We start from the raw sequence: 25,894 nt of genomic DNA, 5'->3' as shown, positions 1-25,894 counted from the left end.
CTCTTAAGCTCACCGATGACTCCTACCGACGGGGCCAAGAGCTGACAAAAGGTCAGCAAGTGCTGCAAACTATCCTGAGCGGTTCCCAACAAAGATCCCAATAATGAGGATATTTGAGCCTGGAAGAGAAGGTGGGTAGGCTCTGCACTGGCAAGAGGGTGGGCAGGCGGGGTTATTCTCAGTTTTACACCATCAGTGCAGCTCTATGCAATTTTAACCACGTCTGAACAAGTTTGCAAACACAGTCTTCAGTAGAGAAAATCCTTAGAAGGGACTTTTCATTCTGGTCTCTTTACTTATTGACATATTGGTCTCATAGGGAAAAGACTAGTTTGCTTCCCCATCATTCACGTACACGTAGGTAAAACTTAGAATAATTTCAATAAAAGCTTACAACATGTGTGCTTCTACTCCACAGAGCAGTTTCTTGGGTAGCTTAACATACTCTTACTTCCTGAAGGGAGTTTAAGGCAAACAATAAGGAAAACCAGGCTTCGTTGTTTTACAGGTGAGGAAACTGAGCCTCAGTGAGGATGGAACTTGATCAAGGTCATACTGCCAGTGAAAGACCTGCTATGCAGGTCCGAGGTCCACAATGCCTACACGACACTGCCAGAAATGCCCCAGCCAGAGTCCTGCCTGCCTTTTTCTGTGGAAATGAAGATCACCACCAGCTGGACAGTGACTCTCCACAATGCCTGAATAATGACCTGGGCAGCAGCCCAGGTAAGAAAGGAATACGCTTCTGTCTAAACAACACTTCCACATCAGTCAAACAGGTGTACTAATGCCTTTTGCACCTGACTCGGTCTTGTTAATTATTTCTTCTTTGGAGCCACTGTTTCTGTAAATCCAATCTTAAAGGAAAGAGAGGAAGACTGAAGAGAAATGGTTTGATAGCATCCAAACAAAATCACTTTCAGAAAGTAAACACGAGTCAGGGCTCCTGACCGGCTGTCGGTGGAATATGTAACTTTTGGTCTCAGGGTCATGAGTTCAAGCCCCATGTTGGGTGCAGAGTTTACTTAAAAAAAAAAAAAAGTAAACACAAGTCTGAGAATGTTAACATGACCAATTAATGTCATTATCACCAACCATTCTTCACTGGGGTCCTGGGGAGGAGGTATATCTTTTTCAGAAAGATCTTCTTCATCATCGTCTCTTTCTCCTGCCTTCCTACAATCTCTGTTGGCACCAAACACCTCCATCTCTTTGTGTTTGTCTATGATCTTCTGTGTGAAATCCACAAGGTACATATCCTCCGCTTCTTCATCTAAGACATAAAAATCAATATTCAGATTTTTGACATTCTTTTCAAAGATGTAAACCACATATGGAATTGATATGAAGCAGTCACATTCACCACTGGGCGGCTACACTCCCCCTGGACGGCTCACTAGTCGATGCATCCGCCACCCCCACCACCCCCCGAAAGTTTACAAAGACACAGAGCCACTGCGGGATCTAACCGTGGAGCTGCAAATGTGCCATCAGAAACACATACCACACTAAAAAAATCTTAAGAGTCTAAAGTCTTCTGTTGCCTCGTCAATACAATGAGTGAGCAATATGGTCTCAGAATGTAACTTTAAGATAAAACCACGTGATTTCAAAGACACTCATTCACCCAATGACATAATATAGAAGCAGGACTGCATTTCTCATGTCGCCAAACAAAAGCAACAGACCTGTGTTACTACATGTAGCTCCCCAATCAAGGGGCTATATTATTACCAACCCTAATTATACTGTTGTGGTATGGTGTTTTAAGGGTCATAATATAGGGAAAAGAAGTCATCTGAATTCTTTTCAATGCAATTAACACCACTTTCAGGCAAGGCATGGTGCCAGGATCTGTAGTGCATACAGAGACGGGTAAGACCTATAGCTTATAATATGCTTGAGCTAAAACATATACGCTGAAAGTTAAATAGCAACCCGTGACTTTAATTCAATTTAACCCAAGACAGTTGAAATACTCACAAATAACATTTACATTAAGTTTCACTATGCTGAATTTTCTCTGAGGTTTTTGAGTACAGGATTAAGCTCTATGGAACAGGTATTAGGTTCCCTGTTACCAGGTACCGGTGTTAACCCCCAAGGTACAGTGGAGAATAACTGAGGCTCCAAAACTTAACTTGCCCAAATATCCAATATGCCTATCAGGCCTATCAGGTCCCACCATCCTGGACAGAACCAAATCCCCAGGTCCACAGGCACACTCCTTTGACCTGATTTCTATATTAACGATACAAGTAAAGTCTGAATTAAAAAAAAAAAAAAAAAAAAAAAAAAAAAGACTAATTTTTTTTTTTAAGCCACAAAATAACTCACATGGGAAAGAGATGTACTTTCTCAGAGCGGAGTTCTAAGACCACATAACAGTGAGGCCTCCTGGTTAATAGACACCCTGCTGCTTCATCAAAAGGAAGACACAGCCTCTCCCCATGTCCCCTAGCTTTGAGAGTGCCTACCTCTCCCACGCTGGGCTCCCTGCCAGGCAGGGAACATGCCTCTGCTGCCTGGAAAGAGGGAGTTTGGCTGTGTGGGCAGCCAATGACCAAGGTTCCGGCCCTGCCTCTTCTCCTGCTGCCCCACTGCCCCCTTTCCCAGCCCATCAGGCCCAGCCATACTAGTCTGTCTGCCAACACTAGCCCTCTCCTCTCTCTGCTGATCTTCTCTCACCACTCTACCCTGCAGAATCCCTTTCTCCAGCTCTCCAAAGCCTTTGAGATCCTATTAGAGCCTACCTTCTCCCTAAAGACTTCCTCACATGCCTTTTGGCAATGAAAAATGCAGTGCCTTGTAAAATCTCTTCTACTGCTATCTAATAGTAAGGCTGGGTGTTCCTTCTCTGGGGGGGAGGGGGTATGGGGAAAGGGGGAGCTTCTTATTATTTTAGAAGCGATTACAGGCACATCACAGAAAAAAATAGAAAATAGGGACAAGGAAACCTAACTCCAACACCCTGATATACCTATAATTCCCCTCAGTCATTTTTTAATATAGGTAGAATCGTTTCTAATTGTAGCCTATTTAGACCTCATTTCCTAACTTTGCTTTGTTCTGCGTGCCATTGTCCTCCACTGATGACAATCCCCTTGAGGACCGAGAAGAGAATCTGGCTCATGCTACCCTTGTTTGTCCCCTCATAGCACCTAACATGTGGTGCACACTGGACAATCAGAGATTACTGTGGATGTATTTTCTCGTCCCTGTGCTGGCTCAGAAGGTAATGCATGTTATTTCTTAAATCTCTCCCCGTACTTAAGGTTATTTTAATAAATAATGAAATACCACAGGGCTATATGAGTTACAGAAAATAAAGAAGTATAAATAAACTATTGCATTTACCTATAAAGTCTCCTTTAGTCATTTTTTCATATAATTTGGCTTTTTCTTCTAATTTCTCCCTAGGAGAAAAAAAAGACAAGTATTAGAAATGGTCTTACGCCTGCTACTCGTGTGAAGGCTGCCTGACTGCTGCAATCTGCCAGGAGGCCCAGTCTGGCGATGAGGCTGAGCTGACCACCCCACCCTAAGGGGACCCTCAGACCCAGCCACTCCTGATTGCCAACTTCATGTAAGTTCCATGAGGACAAGCCCCATCTTTCTCTTATTAATGACTATATCCCAGTGCCTAGAACAATACCTGGTATATAGTAAATTCTCAATCAGTATCTGAAAATAAATAATGAATTAAGATTCCAAATGCAAACTAAGTTAAATACCAAAAAAAGAAAGAGGTGTCTAAATAAAAACATTTTCTATGTCCAACCTTCTAAAGGGATCACCATGTTCAATGCACACCCTTTGCATTACTGTTTTAAGGCACGAGTCCCTGATCATCTGTGGCTCATTAGGCTTCTCTAAGGGAGCTAAAGATCAACTTCTTAGAAGTCTGTTAAAATATGATGCATGAATACATCATACATGTATTACACAGAGCATGAGTAATTTATTCATGACACAGCTAATAAAAAACAAACATCAACCCTGGTATTTCAATAAAGCAGCCTCACTGGTCACGTTAATTCTGGTGACATTTACTTTTTAGTGGACACAGACTTAGTAAGATGGCTAGCAATTCCTTATTTTAGAAATACTTAATGATGGTAAAGAGAAGTCCCAAAGAAGTCATGTGAGCTTTTGCTTGCGAAGAATCAATCACACTTAATCATAAAGGAAAATTTCACTTCTAATGGCATCCCGAGACAATAAAGTCCCTTGGTCACATGGCTGTGTGCTCTGGAACAAATTACTTCACCTCTCTTGTACCCCACCCCACCCCCAGTTCCTAAATCTGTAACAGATGAAAAAAACAGCACTGCCTCTTAGGGTTGTCATGGAGAGTAACTAGATCGCACACGGAAAGCATGCCATCAGGTACGTCATCTGCATCTTCGTCATCTAGGTCAGAAAGATTCCTCTCCCATTTTATGCATTCCTTCAACAAGTACTTCCTCCAGGCCTCCTCTATGCCAAGCACTGTTTCCGTAACAAGGACTCTATTTCAGAGGGGGCTTAACGTAGTAAGCTGTGTCATCAGAGAATGTCTTAATGAAAATAAAACCTAAAAAATTTTTAAAAAACAAACCACAAAAAAACAGGTGTGAGGATAGAGTAACCAGGAGGACACTAGGCTAGAAAGGGTAGCCAGGGGAAACCTCTCTGAAGGTGACATTTGAGCTAAGGCTTACAGAGCAAGAAGCCAACCATGAGAGGATCTTGGGGAGAAAGCAAGTGAGACAGAGGAAGGAGGAAGTAGGAATGAGCTTGATATGTTCAAGCAGAGATCACAATGGTGGAGGATGCTGAGCAAAGGAGAGGGGGGCACAAAATAAGGACAGAAAGAGGCAGGTACAAGAACGTGTGGGAGGGGCACCTGGGGGACTCAGTTACGTGTGCAACTCTTGATTTCAGCTTAGGTTGTGATCTCACAATTCATGGGATTGAGCCCTGTGTAGGGCTCTGCACTGGAAGCACTGAGCCTTCTCAGTGGGATTCTCTCTCTCTCCTTTCTCTCTGCCCATCCCCCACTCCCCCAGCACACACGGGCACTCTCTTTCTCAAAAAATAAATAAATACACTTAAAAAACAAACAAACATGGGAAAGCGTAAGAAGCCTGGTTGCAGTGTAACAGAAAGATGGCAGGAAGAGTCTCCAGATGAATAACGGAGATCAAGGAAGATGTCAGAGAAATGGCCACCACTGGATTTAGTAGATGAGGAAGTCATTAGAGACTTTAAAGAACAATTTCTTCAGTCAAGTAAGAAAGATGGAATTCAGAGGGCAAGAGTATGGGACACTTATCTGGAACAACTATGTGCCAAACACTATGTATCTCCTTTAATGAATTCCCTACAAAGCTCCATGAGCTGAGTATTAACCACCTCACTTCATAGATAAGGAACATCTCAATGGAGAAGTAACTTGCCTAAGGTCTTACATCCTCAAAGGACTGTCCCTGCCCATCTTGAGCTCTGGGGAGACTCAGAAGTCCTGTAGACCAAGGACAGACTTGACTCTTCATAAGCACAAATAAGCCAAAGTATTATGTAATAGGTTACTGGATAAAAAAAAATCACAGCAAAGTACCCAGGAAAACTCTTGTTATATACAGTAAATAACAAAGGATTATGGCACCTTTCAACAAATTAGAATTCTGAGAATATTCCAGTAGGGTGAGAAAGATGTCTCAAAAATTAACATACGCTATGTCTGCTGGGAACAGGTCAAACACTAAGAAAAACAATTCCCCAAATGCGCTAATATTCTGCCTCTTTTTTTCAAACCCAGAAGAGCTGAGTAATCTTAGCAACTACTGTTTCCAAGTGCAGAGTTTTTATTACGCAATAGATCCAAAAGCACATGAGTCATGACAGACATTCAAACTTGGGATTCCCTCTGAGTCTAGGGTGACACTGTAAATAACAAAGAGTTCTTCTTTACAGAAGAATACCAGCTAACAAATGGAATGAAAAAATAAAAATGGAACGAATGAATTAGAAAATCATCACTTTGAAATCACCAGTCTAACAACTGAGAAGTCACAAGGTTCCACTGGGTGGAAATATGTTGGTGAACAAGATATTCATAGTCTCAGAGTTGCCCTCCTTAGATTATTATTAGTTACAAATGGGAAAGAGACTTTACGGTGAAAAAATCTATCTTAACCAAGTGATCAAAGTTCATCACCAATAATAACTCAAACTGACATTGTGAACCTCCTGCTGTGATCCAATGGGAAGGACACACCGCCGCCTACATCTTATTCTTACCAAAAGCAGTTAATGAGACTCTAATCAGATTGTGGGACACTGCAGACAGAAGCCTGGACTCACCAAGAACAGTAATGGCACAACAGATGACAAAAAGGCATGGGAATTATTCTAGACTAAAAGAGACTAAAGAAATAGGACAACTGGGGTGCCTGGCGGGATCAGTTGGTAGAGCATGCGACTCTTGATCTCAGTCGTGAGTCTGAGCTCCATGTTGGGTGTAGAGATTACTAAAAAAATAATTTTAATAAAAGGAAGAAAAAAGAAAGTCATTCTATATACAAAATCTCTCCCTCTTTAAAAAAAAAAGAGGGGTGCCTGGATGGCTCAGTCAGTTGAGCACCTGACTCTTGATTTCAGCTCAGGTCATGATCCCAGGGTCATGGGATCAAGCCCTGCATCAGGCTCCCTGCTGAGCATGGAGCCTGCTTAAAATTCTCTCTCTCTCTCTCTCTCTCTCTCTCTCTCTCTCTTTCTCCCCTTTGCCCTCTCCCCTGCTTACACCCTCTCTCAGAAAGAAAGAAAGAAAGAAAGAAAGAAAGAAAGAAAGAAAGAAAGAAAGAAAAGAAAATGACAGACTAAATGGAATGTGTGATCTTTGAATTCTGAATTAAAACATAACAAACTATAAAGGATTTAACTGTGCCAGGATAACTGGTAAACTCGGACTATAGATCATATCGTATATAATACTATTTTATCAGTGTTAAATTTCTTGGGTATGATAGCACTATTGTGGTTATGTAGGAGAATATCCTGTTCTTAGGAGATACATGCTGAAATATTTTGAGGCAAAGTATCATGATGTTTAACAAAGTTTCTCTGCCACACACACACACACACACCAGAGACAGAAAGGAGCCAAAGCAAATGTGGAAAGACATTAATTGGTAAACCCAGGTACTGTATTCTTTTTTTTTTTTAAATATGTATTTATTTTTGAGAGAGAGAGACACAGAGTGTGAGTGGGGAAGGGGCAGAGAGGGAGGGAGATACAGGATCTGAAGCAGGCTCCAGGCTCTGAGCTGTCAGCACAAAGCCAAACACAGGGCATGAACTCACAGACCACAAGATCACGACCTGAGCTGAAGTCAGATGCTTAACCGATTGAGCCACCCAGGCATCCTTTCAATTAGCCTGTTGCTTTGAAGTTTTTCAAAATAAAAAGTTAAAGGGAAAATTCAGTTTCGAAATGCTAACATCATAACACCTAGTAGCCCAGAGCCACACCTTCCTAGGGACATTTCTTCAACACTTGTTGATAATCTTAGTGCCTAACAAAAGCTCAAAGTTGGATTCTGTTTCATGTTCCAAATGGAGGTTATGTCTTATCTTCTTATACGATTACAAATGATATTATTTTTAGAGGCTATTTTATATTTTTGTAGTATTCGACTGAAAAGATGACAAAATTAAACCTATAAATTCAAAAGTGTGAAGTGGAACTCTCACTTCTTTGCTTGGGTAACACCAAAGGCAACTACATTTATCAGAGTTTAACTCTACCTTGCTTTGTCTAAAGTCTTCTGTTCCTCAATCTTCTGTTCTGCATCCTTCTCAGCTCTATTTGTAACTCCTACATTCTGTTTGCTCCAGATACTTGGTTTCTGCAGCATATTAATTTAAAAAGACAAAACAGAAATACCAAATGATTGCAAAAAATCTCTACTTTTATACATCAGAAGAAAAAAACAGATTAGATCTTATGGATCAATGGAGAAAACTAGATCTTCTGACAGCCAACCTATGTCAGGCAAATAAACTATACAAGGAAAAGCTGGAGGTGGAAAAAAAAAAAAAGCCCTAAATTATTTAAAGAATTCCTTTTACGCGACTGCACATTTATCTTTTATCTCCTGAATGACTGCAACTTAACTCAAGAGAATCAGTAATACAAATAATAAGTACCATTACCTGTAAAATCGGAAAACCATTCACAACTCTTAAAGATCTTGGTATTTTCTGCTATATTACTGTATTATCTAATTGTTTCTCTCTGTTTGGATTTATAATACCTATGTAGCTGATCTTCCATGAACAGGTACAAAACCACTTATTAGAGCATGCACTTTTCCAAAAGAAGTGCTAAAGAATTACATACAACATTATAATAGGCTTTTAAATGCTCTAATTTCTATTTTAATATAATATATTTTATGTGGATGTTCAGCTACAAGATAGGGATTTTCCCTGAAATTTTATATGTAGCAGAGACCAGGAGACTTTCAAAAAATCTAATTATGGCATAATTCCCTCATGTTTGGAATCAATGGAGATAACTAGATCTTATTTTTACCTTATTAGTTGTTTTTGGTTTTCCCAAAACTCCAGAATCTTTTAGAAGTTTTTCTTGTTTGAATTCTTCTTGTTTTCGGAAGAGTTCAGCCTTAAGGTCTACCAACTAGAATAAAACCAATAAGCAAACAAAAACGATGGGTTAGTTCTAATGAGTGACCAGATTTCCAAGTTACTGTAATTCTCAAAGCAAGATTTAAAGTTCCTATAAACAGACAAAAATGAATACAAAATTAAATATAGAATCCAGTGCAAACTAAGTCAAGTCATAATGCATTCCAGCTCTGTTGGAGACGTATTTCTACTCTAACCTTCAACACTGGGCAAGGGGCGGGTAATTACTCAAAAGTAAATGAAGTTTGCATCTATTAGATTCAGACTGAATTAACAACACTAAACACCTTCTCTCTGACTGATACTGTAATCCCATATAATCATCACAACAATTTATTATTTCTGCAGAGAAATGTCTTCAGCAACTATCCGAGTACTGAAGAGCAGGATATAAACATGAAATAGAAACACTTCTGCCTCAGTTACAATCTAATAAAAAAGGCAACTTATAATACCAGTAAGATGTAATAAATGACTTTAAAAGTGGAAGAAGGGGTGCCCGGGTAGCTCAGTCCATTAAGGTTAAGCATTAAGGTTAACTGTCTGACTCCTGATTCGGCTGAGGTCATGATTTCAGGATTGTGAGATAGAGGCGTGACCGAGCCCCAAGTCAGGCTCTGTACTAAGTGTGCAGCTTACTTAAGACTCCCTCTCTCTTTAAATGTTTATTTATTTTTGAGAGAGTGTGAGGGGGGGGGAAGGGGGAGAGGGAGGGAGGGAGGGAGGGGGAGGGAGAGGGGGGAGAGGGGGGAGGAGGGGGGAGAGGGGGGAGAGGAGGGAGACAGGGAGAGGGGAGAGGGGGAGAGAGGAGAGAGAGGGAGAGAGAGAGAGAGAGAGAGAGAGAGAGAGAGAATCCCAAGAGGGCTCTGTGCTGATAACAAAGAGCCTGATATGGGGCTTGAACTCCGGAACTGTATGATCATGACCTGAGCCAAAGACTGATACTTAACTAAGCCCACCCAGGTACCTCCCCCCTCTCTCTCTCTCAAAAAAAAAAAAAAAAAAAAAAAGAATGGAAGAAAACAGGGGCACCTGGCCAGCTCAGTCGGAACATATGACTCTTGATCTCAAGGTTGTAAGTTCAAGCCCCACGTTGTGTATAGATTACTTAAAAAGTCTTTAAGAAGAAAAAAAAAGTGGAAGAAAATAGCATAAAATTTGAGCTGCAGGAGCATTTCCTGCTGTCCAGAGTGGTCAGAGACAGCTTTGAGTTGAGCCTTAAAAGACAGGAAAGGGGCGCCTGGCTGGCCCAGTCAGAGGGGTGTGCAACTTTTGATCTCAGTCAGGGTCATGAATTCAAGCCCTACACTGGATGTAGAGATTACTTAAAATAAATAAGGGGCACCTGGGTGCCTCAGTTAGTTAAGCATCTGACTTTGGCTTAGGTCATGATCTTGGGGTTCATGAGTTCAAACCCTGTGTCAGGCTCTGTGCTTACAGCTTGGAGCCTGAAGCCTGCTTCGGATTCTGTGTCTCCCTCTCTCTCTGCCCCTCTCCCCCCCAAAAAATAAACATTAAAAAAATTTTTTTAAATAATAAATAAAATTTAAAAAAAAGATATGCAAGATGTCAACAGCTGGAAATAAAGTGGACTGAGTGAATGAAAAGAGCTCCAAGCTTATGTATGTTTTAGAAACTGCAAGTTTAGCTCAATCACAGGGTTCAAGAACAGGAAAGGCCAGGGCAAAGGGAACAGGGCAGTTGGTGAATATCCATGCCTATCTCTCACTGTACCAATCACTAGTGTCTACTTTGCAAAGAAAGATATAACGACAGTTTCCATTTTAAAGGTCCAGATACAGCTCCCTATACACATGGGCATTTTTTTTAATGCTTAGAGAAAGCATGCACGTGCGCATGAGAGCAAGGGGGAGCAGAGAGAGAGGGGGGAACAGAGAGAATCCCAAGCAGGCTCCATACTTGGGGCAGAGCCCCACGCGGGGCTCACTCTCAGGACTGTGAGATCATGACCTAAACTGAAAATCAAGAGTCAGAAGCTTAACCGAATGAGCCACCCAGGTGCTTCCACGTGGGCATTTATCAACAGGATACTTATAAAGCATCACAGATTGACTTTTAAGGGGAATCAAAATGAGTTCAAGGATTTCTATTTTGGAAGACATCAGTTTAAAAGCAGCCTTGGCAGGGATTTAATGCTAAAGGAAGTGTCATCCCAGAACCTAATAATCTAAGCTTTTAAACACAAAAACTTTACAGCCTCTTCTTCTAAGCCTTCTTAACCACCTCCATTTTCTAGCCATACATTTTCCTATTCTGTGACTACTTTTGAATTTTAAAAAGAAGATGCTCTGAAAACTGTCCATCCCAGAGAACATTCCTATTATGGTTACTGCTAATTTTAACCTGTCAGGATAGAATAACTTTATTATTTATACTTTTTTTGCTCTTTTTGCTCAAACATACTAACTAGCACTAAAGTTCAATATCAGACAAGGAAAAAAGACTCAAATATTGGCACACATAGAAGTTTTCCTTTGCACTTCCTTTGCATCCTAATACTCTGCAGTAAATTGAAGATTAAATCAAATATTAGGCAATTTGCTCTGATGTAACAGAAAAGGCAACAGCTTTGGAGACAACCAGATTGAGTGAGCCAATTCTATCACTAAGAATTCTGTATGTAAACTGGGGAAAGCCACTTTGCCTTAAATGGGCCTCAAAGTTATCAGCTATAAAACTGGGATATTAATAGCACCTACTTTCTAAGGCAGCTGGGTGAATTCAACGAGATAGTGCACAGAAACGTCAGAGCAGGTTTTCTTCTTAGAAGTAGCTAGTTTAACAAAACTGCTTACGTCCTGTTAGAGCTTACAACTCGCAAGCACCGCAACCTACGGGTGCATTAACAACTGTTTAGTTCCTGGTCAGGGGACGCTGGGCGCTCTCGGATCCAGGGGAATAAGTCACATTCTCTCATGTTCTGGGAGGACCTTGCTGGTCTCTGGACTGGAAAAGAAAGGAGGAAGGGGAATGTGTCTGCACAGCAAGCACTGGCCGGGGTTCCTCTCCGACCACGGAGGGAGACACGACTGGCAACGAGGCCTGGCCCGGTTGTCGCAGAAGGGCAAGGACGTTCTTAAAGGGGAAAAGATATCAGGTTCAGGTCCGTATCGAAGGAGGGAATCCCGGTCTGGGTGTACGTCCGAGGGGAGAACCCAGTAAGAAAGTTGGGCCGGGTCCCCAACTGAAACAAGCCAGGTTCGGGTTCCTGTTTGCGGGAAAGCCACACAAGGTCGAGATTCTTGTCTAGCGGAGGTGAGGAGAACTTGGAGCCCCGGAGCATCACCGTGCCCGCACTCACCGAAGAGGCAGTAACGTCCAAAGGCTTTTTCCTCCGGTCCATTCTGGCGCCAGAGGCTCCCAGCGCAAAGCGGACAAGCACCGACACCCTCCCGCAGGCCTCTAACGCCTGCATCCGGCGCAACCGGAAGTGCTGTTATAATACAGAGGAAAGTTTGCGACGCCGGCGCCATCTTGGAAGGGTCAGATGCTGTGCATGGTGTGCCTGCCACCATTTTGAGAGGGTCAAAGAAGCCCACTGTTAAGCTAAGGCCATCTTGAAGAGAGAGGAAGGTAACAAGGGCTAGTGTTGGCGCCATCTTGAGAAGGACGGAATGTGGCCTTCAGAATGATGGACGCCATCTTGAATGGGGCGGATTGGGTGCTGGGATGGCGCCATCTTGGGGAGGGCACAGTGAGCACAAATGTTCTTCCTTTTGGAAAGAAAGGTGGGCTGGGTAAGGACTGGAAAGATCTAAATGAAGACCTGCTGTACGACTGGCACTGTTTGGTGCTTCTTACACTTTAACTTATTTCTCACAAAAGCCATATGTGATACGGATTATTATATTAATCTTGGTAGAAATGACAATAATAGCTAACATTAATACAGTGCTTATTATATACCACTTTACGTATTTCAGCTGTTTTGGGTCACCTGGATGGCTCAGTAGGTTTAGCGTCCGACTCTTAATTTCACCTCAGATCATGATCTCAGGGTCGTGGGATCCAGCCCCACGATGGACTCCAAGCCAAGCATGTTTAAGATTCTCTCTCCCCACTCCCTTCTCCATACCCCTCTCCCCTGTTCCTGTGCTCTCTCACTAAAATACCAAAAAAAAAAAAAAAAAAAAAAAAAAAAAAAATGCTGTACACATATTTCTGCTAGTAAGAACATGAACTCCAGAGGCCAGTTTCCTGGCTTCCAATCACACTTACTGGCTATGTAACTTTGGAACTTTGGAAAAGTTACTTAACTTCTTCTGTGTCAGTTTTCAAATGGGAAGAAAATAGTATGTACTTCATGGGATTTAACGAGGATTATATAAGTTAAATGAGCTAAGTTTGATAAAAATATTAATGATTGTGGAGTGCCTGGGTGGCTCAGTCAGTTGAGCATCTGACTCTCGGTTTTGGCTTAGGTCATGATTTCACGATTCCGTTTGAACCCTGCATTGGGCTCTGCTGTTGACAGCACAGAACCTGCTTGTCTGTCTCCCTTGCTCACTCTCTCTCAAAAATAAATAAATAAACTTAAAAAAAACATATTAATGATAACAATAGACTAATGACCTCCCCTGCCAAAGATGTCCATCTTTTAATCTGCAGGAACTGTTCATATGTTTCCTTATATAGCAAAAGGGAATTTGCAGATGTGATTAAATTAAAGATCTTGATATGGGGAGATTATCTGGGTGGACCCAACGTAATCAAAATGTCCTTATAAGGGAGGCAGAAGGATCAAAGACCATGTGGCAAGGAATGCAGGCAGCCTTTAGAAGGAAAAGACAAATCCTCCACTAGAGCCTCTAGAAGGAATGCAGCACCACTGACACTAGACTTTAGCCTTATAGTGATTCTGCATGGCCTACAGTTCAACTCACTCTGACCTTATGTAACTGGAGATAGCCTCATATTCCACAAGATAAGGGCTGCATCCTGTAAGACTGCCCCCACTTCAGACGCCAATTCCAAGTCCAGTCTATCACCTATGCTTCTAAATTGGAGGTTCCAATCACCCCTTCCTTGGGTTTGATCAATTTACTAGAGCAGCTTACAGGCTCAGAGAACATGTTACTTATCAGATTACCAGTTTATATCATAAAAGGGTATAACTCCAGAACAGCCGGTGGGAGGTGGGGTGGGGGGCTGGGGGGCGGGGAGGAGATGCATAAGGCCAAGTTATGTGGGAAGGGAGATGGAGATCCCATGCTCACTCTGAGTGATCGGTTCAAATGGAACCATGAAATCATGACCTGAGCCAAAACCAAGGGTCGGACCCTCAACTGAGTCACCCAGGTACCCCACAACCATTAATATTTTTATTAATCTCCACAAATCTCTTCATGTTCACCAATCTAGAAGCTTTCCGAATCCTGTCTTTTTTAGAGGATTTTATGGAAGCTTCATTACATAGGCATGATTGAATCGTTGGCCACTAGTGATTAAAGTCAATCTCCAGTTCCTATCCCCTCCCTGGAGGTCAGAGGGTGAGACTGAAAGGTTCTGCTTCTAGCAACCAGCTCCTACCCTTAGGTGCTTTCCAAAAGTCACTCACCAACAGAACAAAGGACACCTTTACTGTTGTCTTCCCTTAGGAAATTCCAAGCGTTTTAGGAGCTCAGTGCCAGGAACTGGGATGAAGACCAAATATATATTTATTACAAATCACAATATCACACCTTGTAAGGCTTATTTCAGACTTCTGACCTTCAGAACCATAGGAGAATTTGTATTGTTTTAAGCCCAACAATTCGTTATGAAATGGCTTAAAAGCACAAAGTTGAGGGTTGCCTGGGTGGCTCAGTCGGTTAAGCGTCTGACTTCGACTCAGGTCATTATCTTGTGGTTCATGAGTTTGAGCCCCACAGCAGGCTCTGTGCTGACAGCTTGGAGCCTGGAGCCTGCTTCGGATTCTGTGTCTCCCTCCTTCTCTGACCCTCCCCCACTTACACTCTGTCTCTCTCACTATCTCTATATATACAATAAAGAAACTTTAAAAAAAAAATAATAAAAGCACAAAGTTGAAAAATCAAAATGGCTGTACTAATGGCCCAGCGAGGCTCGATTTCATACTAAGTAACCCTTTTCCTCTCTTCCTCAAACCTCCCCTCCTCCCTTCTTAGCCTTTTCTTTCAGGAACCCTGTACCACCCTGACAACTGAGCTGGCAGTGCATACACAGTCCTGGCAAAACCAGCTAGATCCTGATGTCCCTCTAAAACACCCCAGCCCCCAACTTTGGGTGGGCTTGCAGTTTTGCAGCCTCTTTTGCTCTGCAAAGCAATAAAGCTAATGTTCCTCTTTACCCCAAACACTGTCTTCGAGTTATGTTTGCACTCTGAAGCACAGAGATTGATTTTTGATGACACTTACAATAGGAAACTGATAGAAAAGATTTTAGCAACAGCCCTACTGGATGTCGGCGATGTGTGATGATACTCTTTTCATGGGTTATCTGGTTTAATGCTTGAAATAATCCCAGAGGTGGGAGCTACTTATCTCCATTTTACAGAGGAAAAAAACGAGGTGCAAGAGGTTAAGTGACACCCCAGAGGGCCTTTGCCAGCTAGCAAGTGCTGGAGCCTTGAGTCAAAGAATAACTCAACGACATTGAGCTCATTATTTGCACTCTACTTACTTGTAAAGAGGGGAACCATCTAAAAATGGCTAGAAGAGGACTTCTATGAAAGAAAGAGGGGGAGAAGGAGAAGCCAAAGACGGAATGGAAACCATGAATTTTAGTTTCCTTGCCCAGTTGACCACTGGCAATGATGCCATTCAAAGGGTTCTGATCTTGGGCAGCTAGAAAGAAAGTAACTTTAGTTGTTTCCATAAACAGAAGACCTTGAGAGTTGAATTTACTCTTTGTAATGCCTTCCCTGGTCCTTTGCTGTCATCTCCATGCTCATTAGGCAAGTTTATGCCATCATCTTTATGAGAAGTTCTCACTAGAGGGGCATCCAGCTGATTTTAATTACCTCCCAAGCCGTTGAAATTACTAAGAAAAAGCCAGGGAGTCTCCTTGATTCCCCCCCAGCCTCACACACTTCAAGGTCAGAGAAGCAGGGAAAGCTTAATCTTGGATGGACTGGAATGCCCTCTGAGGACACCAGTGATTTTTCACATGTCCTGTTTCTTCAAATTCTTCCTTTGATGCTTTCCAAACGTTTGGGTCATCTAGAGTGGCCTTCAGCTACCTAATACAAAAATTGAGGCCACAGCCCTTATGTTCTTTACCGGGCTGTTCATCTTCACCCGGATCCCAGCCCATGGACCTGGGTTCATTCTGGAAGAAAGAGGCAGACAGGGTGCTCTAGCCTGATGAGAGAGAGCCCAGGGCTTCCTCCAAAGAGCCTAGGACTTGGCCCCAACCACACCCCCTCAGCTACCTCGAGAACATCGCCTCACCCCTCTGTGCCTCAACACTCTTACCCAGTTGGGCACACAGGATGTTTGAGATCTAGAGCTCAGAAATGATTTGCAAGCTGACAGGTGCTGTGCACACATCACTTACAGGATACAGAAGTTTTGTTCAGTGCCAGTTTTCTCACAGCAGAAGGCACACGCTTGAAGACAGTCTGTGTTATGACGCTGCATATTTTGCAGTGTTCTGAGGTCCATTTTGTCCCCCTGCTGGGTCCCAAGGGGGGTGGGACTAGGTGGGAGACCAATTATCTTCTTCCTTCTCATCTCTTAGTAGGTTTTAATTGTCAAATCTCCTAGGTGCTTTAAGTAAGGGGGAGAGAGGAGACCTTCCAAAACATACAGAAGCTATTTCCCTGTGGACATGGCCACCAAACCATGCTCTTATTTTTAAAGGGGGCCCTGAAGTCATTTTCCAACACAAGGTCTCATAGAAGCTTGGTTGCAGGCTGTAGCCTGTGCTGCTCCTGCAATGTTTTAATTGGCAGTTAAGTCAAGAGGTTTAATTTCATCCAGTCCCGGCTTTGGCATGTGTACAATTTTTCTATATATCCTGTTTCCTCAAACTAAAAATGTGTCTCTCCCCCATGCATTCAGCCCATAGCATCTTAACCTTTGTTCTGTCTCCAGAACACCGTCTGTGATAATAAATTACTCAGCAGTGGATGAATTAGCCAAACCCAATGTGTGAAAGAAGATTAGGAAATTAGGTTCTAAGCACAGGCACAGGATGGGGCCAAAAGATACCGAGACTTGTATCCCAGTTAACAAAGAAACTAACCTTTATTGGCATCAGGCACAAAATCTGCTGTTGGCAATATTTCATTGAATCCCCACAACAACCTCAAGAGTAAGTGCTGTTGTTATCTTTATTTTGTAGATGAGGAAACTGAGACACAGAGAAAGTAACTTGACCAAGGTCACCCAGCTATTCTTGGTCTCAGGATTTGAACCCAAGCAGCCTAGTTCCACAACCTCACACTGTCCTCCCTCGGTGGATTTGGGACTGCATTAGCTTTGCGTTGATTCATTTATTCATTCATCCGTTTAAGTCTGTGGAGGAAGGGAGGAATTTTTACAAGAGCTGACCCCAGAATATTTCTGCAGGAGGCACCTGTCATTAGGTTATTGCAGGCAGAAGAGGCTGACCAGGTTAATGTCAGGAGGCCTGAAGGTGCACCCTGGGGTTGGACAAGGATCATGGTGGCCTGGAGAGCCCACCTGAGCTTTCAAATCTGGAATAACAGGACAGTGAATGGAACTTTTCCTGCTGCCTGGGAAATTGGTGGTGAGTCCACAGCTGAAAACACGAGGTACTAAGAATTCTATAGCCTGGAGAAAACCACCTATCACTGGGTCCTGACAGTTGCCCCCAGCCTCAACCCAGTGGCTTTGAGGAGGAAAGGCAGAAGATGCCTTACTATGTTCAACTCACCACCGCCTCCCCCACTCCTCGCCGCCAGACCCACTGCTGAGAGTAGGCAGGGGAGCCTGAAGCCAAGTGAGGGAGGGGCTCCAGGGATGGAGCACAGAGGGCAATGTTTGAGTGGGATATCCCTCAGGATGTTGAAGGCCATGAAGTAGGGAAAAGCAGACCCTTCCTTTTGGCCCTGTGTTAGTTTCCCAGGCCCAAACCTGGTAGTTGGAAAATAATAGACATTGTCTCACATTTCTGGGGGCTGGAAGTCTAAGATAAAGGTGCCAGCAGGGCCACACTCCCTCTGTAGTCTGTTGGAGAATCCTTCCTTGCCTCTTCTCAGCTTCTGGTGGTTTGCTGGCAATCTTTGGCATCCCTTGGCTTGTAGATGCATCACTCCCATCCTCCATCTTTGCTTGGCATTCTCCCTGTGTCTCTGTCTTCACACGGCTGTCTTACAAGGATGCTGGGCATATTGGATGAGGGGCCCGGCTTTCTCAGTATGACCTCATCATAACTAATTACATCTGTTAACGACCCTACTTCCAAAAAAGGTCACATTTTGAGATGCTGGGGTTAAGACTTCAATATATCATTTGATGGTGGGGACCCATTTCAACCCCCAACGGGCTCCACTGCCGGTCTCGAAAAAGGACAACTTGTGGATCCACAGTGCCATCTGGGAGGAGGGAATCTGAGGCCTCCCTCCACTCCAGAGAGCCTGGGGTTACAAACTGCCTGAGGCATCATTAAGAAGTGCCAAAGAAAGGTGGCCAGATAGCCTGGCTGCAGAGATGGGACAAAAGGAAGTTGGTCGGTACGGTACATTTGCCCCCATCCGGGTCAGGCTGCTGGGAGGCCAGCTAGGGAAGACTGTCAATGATGCTGCTGAAATCACTCATCACCTGGCCTAAGGCCCAATTTGCAGGATTCTCTACCAGTAAAGCATCTTTAACCCTTTGGAAGCAAGTCACTGGCCAGCCCACTGTCCAGTGGTGCTGTACAAGTTTTAACTCATCAGATTTTTACACTAACCTAACGTCGTGGGGCCTGCCGCCACCTCATCTTACAGCTGAGGGAAACAAGGCTCAGGGACACACTGAGGCTGTGCAGGAGCTCCCAACCTCACACTCCTGCCTCTCCTATAAGATGGAGCTCCTGCACCTGTTTCTCCCCTAGGTCACCACCTTCTCTATGTCCTGCCTGCCATCCCTGCTCTTCATGCATCCAGAGGTAGAAACAACCCGAGTTCCTTTATGGCCCCAAATCTGCTATGAGACTGTACTTGAAAGAAAGAGGCCCCTCATCACGTTCCATTTTACAGACATCACAGGGCATCACAGAGATCCTTATTGCAAACGCCCTGCTGCCCAGTTTCATTTCCTGCGTAGTCTAGATGGACACAGATAGAGGCAGGGGGTGGGAGGCATGTGTGTGTGGGGGGGCTGTGAATCTCACAAGAGGGACCCTCATGATGGCTGCATCACATCTCTCCTGGATCCTGCAAGGGAGAGGCAGGGCGCAGGGAAGCCAGGCACCAACTTGGGTCCTGTGACATTGGCAGGAGGGACCTAGGGTCACGGTCTTAAAGGAGAAGGCAGGGTACAGAATAGGATCATTGAGGGAAGCTGCCTGGATGAACCAGGCTCCGGCACCCCAGCTCCATCTTCCTTCCCAGTGGTCACCCTCAAGATGACAGCACACAGGGAAGGGTGTTTATCCCTGCATTTGATATTCAATGCATGCCTTACAGGTGCCTGTTCTGTGCTGGGAATCATGATGGCGCTCTGCATATACTGTCGTCCTTCATCCTCCCCCAGCCCAGGAGATGGGATTCTTGTGTTCATTTTACAGACGAGCAGATGGGGGTTTGGAGAGTGAAGCTGACTCACAGCTGGTGGTGGAGCCAGAATTCAATCCAGCAGTGTCTGACTGCAAACACCCTGCTCCTTCTTCCCATCCCTCACCTACTCCTTCATCCAACACGTCTATTTTTCACCTTTGCACATGTGCCAGCTATTGCGCCAGGTGCTGGAGAGACAGAAATACATGACGCAGCCATGGTGCTTGTCCTCATGTCCTCAGGTTCCAGGGGGAAGTCAGATCCCTCCCTTCCCAAGTAACCAGCACATTACCACGTTATAGATCGGGCTCGTCGCCGTGATCACCAGTAATGGTGATGTGGTGTGGTAACGGAGAATCACGAGGTGGTGGAAGGGGATCTAATACACACTGTGTGATCAGGGAAGGTGTCTCTGAGCAGGTGACATTTAAGTTGTGCCTGGATAATTAGAAGAGCAGGGGGCAATACTTTTAAGGAAGAAGGAACAGCAAGTGCAAAGGCCCTGAGGTCTAAAAGAGGCCAGATGAAGGCAAGGGTGATTGGTACCGAGTGAGGGAAGGGGAGAGGATAGGATGTGAGGTAGGAGAGGTGGGCAGGATCCCGGGCCTGCAGGGCCTTGTAGATCAAAGGGTGGGGTGGGGGGTGTCCAGGATTTATCCTGGGGCAATGACAAATCTTTTCTCTCAAGATGCTCACATTTTAGAGTGGGATTTTTTAACCTTGGTGCTGTTGACATTTTGGGCCAAGTGATTCTTTGTTTGGGGGGCTGCCCTGGGCACTGTAGGATGTTTAGCAGCATTTCTGACCTCTACCCATTAGATACCAATGGCATTTCCTCACCCCACCCCACCCCACCTGTCATTGGGACAACCACAATGTCCCAGATACTATCAAATGCCCCACTTTGAGAACCATTGACTTACAGTACCTAAGGTTTGCTGTTACAAAGTCCAGTGTGCCTGGTCCAGTTGATCTCTTGGGTGGCCTGCCTCCAAACGGTAACTGAGGGATCGGAGCTTATTCAGCAGGTGGCTCCAGTATCTCAGAGCCCTTTGCTTCCACCTAATAGGGAAGAGAGAAGCATGGAAGGTGGCCAGGCCTGGACATGAATATGTATGTCATTCCCGTCCACAGTCCATTGGTCAGAACTCAGTCTGAGGTCCCAATCTACCTGCAGGGAATGTTCTTCTCTCATGCATCCAGGAGATGAAAGTGACCCTGGTGGCATAAGGAACCGTCTCCACACAATGAGCTAAGCATTTACTTATGTGACCCGTTGATTGCTCACGACACCCCGCGGGTACTGTTCATTCCATTTTCCCATCACTTATCTGAATCGTGGGCCAGTGGTCAGAGCAGGAACACTGGGACCCCAGGGAGAACAATGAGAAGGCTCAACGCTGGGTTCCTTGGACCACAGCTTTAGGCTGACATACGCAGTAGACGGCCGCAGTTTGTCTTGTCAGCATCCCACCCTCCTTTGCTAGCAAGAACCCTCAATTTTTGTTTGAGGAGGCAGTTTCGTACACTCTTGATCCAAGTGAGTCGCCCTGCCCAGTGCCAGCCAGTGACCCAGGTCCGTGCCAGTGAGTGTGCTGCATTCCTTGGGCCACTGTACCTGTGCCTGGTTCTCCTCACTCTGCTCGATGAAAGTAAGTCTCAAGATTTTGCTAAGAATGCTGGGACAGAGTCACCTTTTTTAGGTTGGATGTGAATTGGTGTTCCTGGCAACCATCTTGTGGCCATGAGGAAAATCCTCAGAATGGAGCTGACCTGGAGAAAGTGGAGAAGACACATAGAGTCAAATCAAGTGCAGGTGGCCTGTTTGTACTTTGTGTCTAATCTCAGGAAGTCAGACCCTTGAACTTTCTAATTACATGAATTAGTAAGTTCCCATTTTCTGTCACTTTGCGATCAGAAAAGTACTGAGCAACATAATACATTTTCCCCCTCAAGGCCAGGGAGACCTGGGGACTGAGGAGGGGCAGGATCTGCAGGAGCCACCCCCAGGATGCACAGGAATGCCAGAGTTGGGGACAGGAAGCTGAGAACCAGAGGCAACTAGAAAATGGTCATAATATCTCTAATATTAGGACAAAGTTGCCCTGACATGCCATCCTGAACTTAGAAGCTCAAATAAAGAAAATAGTATCCAACATTGGTTCCACCTTATGAATCACTAATCTAACGGGTCCTGACCACAACCCTGAGAAGTAAATAACTTTAATCTATCCATTTTACAGGTGAGAAGACTCAGAGAGGCTAGGCAACTGGCCCAAGGTCACCCAGCAAGTTAAACGGTAGAGTTGGGACTCAAAATCAGGTTTCTGATTTTGAGGGACTCCACCGCCCATGTGTTATTTGTTTTTGTTTTTGTTTTTTGTTTTTTGTTTTTTTGGTATATGATTAACATCTTCCTGAGCTTGTTTTAAAAAATCAAGCCAGGATAGCCTTTTGTTTTTTATCCAAGCCTGGGATTTCACAGGCTATCCACCCAGATCACCCAGACATAGACTTGGGGAAACCAGAGCAATGCCCTCCCCCCGCCACCAACTCCTCCTTCCTCGGGTCCTGTGTTTGGGTAACAAACGCCTTCGCTAGAATACATATTTAAGCGTTCCAGGGCACACAACATCTGCTGCAAACATGCTCACAGTTCCCTTCTGCAGGTGCATGGTTCAGTGTGGGCGAGACGGAGTGCAGAGAAGACAGCTAGAAATGTCAGACGATATTCACACCCCACCGTCTAAGAATTAACAAGCCTTTGCAGAATGGCTTCTGTCAGCAGCCCCAGGCGTGGGGGGACACACACCCTACTTCAAGCATGGTGCATTTGTGCCCCTGGCAGGTGTGTGTGTGTGTGTGTGCCCATGGTTCGTGGGTGTGCACTCACAGTGTTGCACACACAGCTCCTAACCAGAACTGAGTGGCAGTGCCTCCTGGAACCGAGCAAGTGAGTCAGCCACCCAGGAAAGGGAGGCATGATGATGATGGTTCTTCCAGACGGAATGATGCTTCCTAGCCCTTAAAGAAAAAAAAAAAAAGGTCTTCCTGGTAATTTAGAAGAAACAAAAAACCGAATCAAACCCCAACTCTTACAGGCTCTAGGGAGACTCATTAGTGTGAGAGGTACTTTATCATAAAGATATTGGGTTTCTCTTCATGTAAGCAAATCAATGCAGAAGACTGTGTATTTTTCAGAACCAATTCTGAACGAGCCAAAGTGAGTTGTATGCAAGCTTTTGTTTCTTCTTCCTCTGGACCAATAGGAGGGCCAACTCTTCACTCCTGCTGACTGCCCTCCCCTGGGGCACCTTGCCAGTGACACATGATCCTAGCTGGCCAGTCCTGACTGGTAGAATGTCATGATTGATTAATAATGTCTGCCTTGGGTGAGGCATGGTGAGCAGACATTCATATGTCAGATACTTCCCATTTCTGCTTCAGAGTTTGAGATACTTGAACGTGTCTCATGACTAATATTCTTTTTTTTAATGTTTTATTTATTCTTGAGAGAGAGAGAGAGAGAGAGAGAGAGAGAGAGAGATAGTGTGAGTAGGGGAGGGGCAGAGAGAGAGGGAGACACAGAATCCAAAGCAGGTTCCAGGCTCTGAGCTGTCAGCACGGAGCTGGACATGGGACTTGAACCCACAAACGGCAAGGTCATGACCTGAGCCAAAGCCGGACACTTAACCAACTGAGCCACCCCAGGGTGCCTCATGACTAATATTCTTAAAGCAATGAGAATATTACTTATCAATCCATGCATAAATATTTATTGAGCCCACACACATGCCCAGTCCTGTGCTAGGTGCCATAACATGAGAAGGGGGAGCAGAATTAGCAGTTAAGCATCTTCTATATGCTGGCTGTTTTCTGTGCATTTTCTCAAATTTCATTTCCCCCTCAAAACACCAGGTCTGAAAGGTTTTATTTTCTCTACTTTCTGGATGTTGAACTGAGGATCAGGGCTAGTCAGGGGCACATCCTGGACTCCAGTGCAAGCCTTAGACCTCTAGCCTGAGCCTCTTTCTACCACGCCACTCACTCATTCTGTATACATCGATTCTGGTTAATAGCAAGATGGCCACACCAAGAACAGCGGCTAACACTTACATGGTCTTTACTATGCATCAGGCAAGGCTCTAAGAAATTTGCATACTTAATTCACTTTCTGTTTCCTCTGTTAAATAGAAGGGCAGAAAAACAGATGAATGAAATTGTGTTTCCTGACCACAAGGAGCTCGTGGTTCAGCCAATGAGACAAAGGGTAATTAATAATTTCATGTTCAGGTGCACACTCTCAACCTAATGAATGTCAAGACATCATCTCCTCCAGGATGCCTCCCCTGAAAGCCCCCAGCCTCTAGGCTCTGGGGAGCCCATCTGATCCATCTCTGACATCTGGTTCCCAGCACAAGACCTTTCTGAGGGTATGTGCTGCAGAGTATTTGCTTCATGTATGTACCCATGGAAGTCTCTGGGGATGGATGGATGGGGCAAGGAGATGCTACCTCTCCTGGGTCAACAGGAAAGTAAATCTCTGGGGCCTCTCAGAGCCAAGAGACCCTGGGCCACTTCCATGTTTGGGGGTGCCTGATAGACCAAATAACGAAGAAATGGTGTCACAAAGTGGTATATTTTACAAGGTACAAGTCAACAAACGAATGCTTTGAGCAACACAACCCATAAAACACAATGAGAAGTATGTGAAAGAAGTGTTCCTGAAGACCCTGCATAATTCAAAACTCTCATAATTCAAGACCAACAAGGATAAGACGGAGGCAGCTTCTGTTTATGGCTGGCGTGGCGCCATCGTGTGGCACCAGTCATGAAGTACAACTTAGAATTCTTTTTTTGGCTGGCCCTCTCTGAAAATGTTGGACTCTTGAATTTCCTTCCACTAACTGGTGTGTGTGCGTGTGTGTGTGTGAAAGAGAGAGAGAGGAGGGGGAGATATTTTTACTGTTTCCAGTTTTGCATTTGAAATTAGACTTCATTAATATTTTTACAAAGCACTGCCTAAAATTCACACAGAAAGTGACTTCCCCAGAATGTCTCAAATCTGAATGTGTGAGGCCCTGTGTAAATGTGAGGATGGGACGAATTACCACTCCCCAACCTGTGACAGGTCCCGCGAGTCAACATGTTCACTTGTTCACACCCTTCTCTCATTGGGTCCGGGCCCTGGGACATGGAGGCAGGAAGCCAGGGGGATGTGTTTGCCCACTCAAGCAGGGTGCCCCACAACAGCAGGGGATACTCTCTACACTGTAGCAGTGAATTCCTACAGCGAATTCCTGTCTGCCATGATGGTGCGGAGAGCTCCCTGCTGTCACTGTCCAGCCGGCTGCTTTCCCACGAGAACCCCTTCCTGACATGCTCCGCCTTACATCGGACACTCCTACAGCCCATTTGGGCAGTATTAAGGCAGTTCTAGGTCTTGTACTTTCTTGGGGGTGAAGAGAATTCATTTAATGTTGAACAATATTGCAAGAGCACCTTCTGGGGTGCTTGGATGGCTCAGTCAGTTAAGCATCTGACTTGATTTTGGCTCCGTCATGATCTCATGGTTCATGCGATTGAGCCCCACATCAGGCTCTGCACTGACAATGCAGAGCTTGCTTGGGAATCTCTCTCTCTCTCTCCCTCTCCCTCTGCTCCTCCCCTGTGCTTGCTCTCTCTCTCTCTCTCTCTCAAAGTAAATGAATAAACTTAAAAAAAATAAACAACATAAATATGTAAAATACACCATATTTCACTGATTCTATGATGTGGGTTTATTTCTCACATTTAATATGTCTGAAATCAGGGTGTATCCTATACTCGATGGTGTCTCAGCATTGTTCTACAGTTTACTTGGTGTTATTTTTTCCTTCTTGGTGGTACAAACTAATGGCTCATCTTGCTGTTGATGTTGTGCGAATCTGATGAACTGTGGAGTAAATTATACAGTGCTAATAAGGACAAAAATCAAGCAGGGAACTGGATGAGAAGTGCAGCAGAGTGGGGGCTGCGTTCTCTAGGCAGATCTGGCAGATAGGGAGAAGGTGAGTTTCAACAAAGACATGAAGGAGGTGAGGGAGAGAGGCATGTGGCTGCTTGGGGGAGAGCACTGCTGGTAGAGGGAACTGCATATGCAAAAGCCCTGAGGAAGTAGCCTGCTGGGAAGAGCAAGGAGGCCCAAGTAGCTGTAGGAAAATGAGCGGGGGGGGGGGGGGGGGGGGGGGGGGGGGGGGGGGGCGGTCGGCTGGGGAGGGACTGAATAGTGGATAAGTTCAGAGAGGGAGCATCGGCCAGATTATCCAAACTTTACGATCTTTGCAAGAACTTTGATTTTTACTCTGAGCGAACTTTGAAAGCAGTCTTGGTCATCCGATGCCCATTTTGCAGATGAGAAAGTTGAGTGTCAGTGAGGTTTTTAAAATGTCCCAAAGCAACCCAGGAGAGCAGTGAAGCCCGGATTCAGAGCCAAATCTGACTCCCAGGGCAGCT

General features: G+C 44.6%; 1 protein-coding gene and 1 long non-coding RNA gene across 3 annotated transcripts in view; both read right to left on the bottom strand.

Annotated features, from left to right (window-relative positions):
- CCDC174 (coiled-coil domain containing 174) overlaps nt 1-12,154 on the bottom strand; it is a 32,152-nt gene extending 19,998 nt beyond the window's left edge. For both annotated transcript variants that reach the window (XR_008296997.1, XM_015076433.3), the window contains exons 1-5: nt 12,017-12,154; nt 8,582-8,686; nt 7,792-7,892; nt 3,358-3,416; nt 1,096-1,273 (exon numbers count right to left, since the gene is read on the bottom strand). Coding sequence is in view for 1 of the 2 variants with exons in the window: in XM_015076433.3 (XP_014931919.2) it covers nt 1,096-1,273; nt 3,358-3,416; nt 7,792-7,892; nt 8,582-8,686; nt 12,017-12,130 (557 nt within the window). In the remaining variant the exon portion in view is untranslated. The remainder of the gene's footprint in view (nt 1-1,095; nt 1,274-3,357; nt 3,417-7,791; nt 7,893-8,581; nt 8,687-12,016) is intronic.
- A 4,782-nt stretch (nt 12,155-16,936) lies between these two features.
- Nucleotides 16,937-21,223, bottom strand: LOC113594664 (uncharacterized). The gene is made up of 3 exons (XR_003415087.2): nt 21,094-21,223; nt 20,328-20,461; nt 16,937-19,837 (listed from the first exon to the last, which is right to left on the bottom strand). It is a non-coding gene; the product is annotated as an uncharacterized LOC113594664 (long non-coding RNA).
- Between the last annotated feature and the right edge of the window lie 4,671 nt (nt 21,224-25,894).

This window comes from Acinonyx jubatus, chromosome A2, assembly GCF_027475565.1.
Source record: "Acinonyx jubatus isolate Ajub_Pintada_27869175 chromosome A2, VMU_Ajub_asm_v1.0, whole genome shotgun sequence".
Lineage (NCBI taxonomy): Eukaryota > Metazoa > Chordata > Mammalia > Carnivora > Felidae > Acinonyx > Acinonyx jubatus.
Note: the sequence above shows the minus strand (reverse complement) of the source record. Positions and strands in the feature narration are given on the sequence as shown.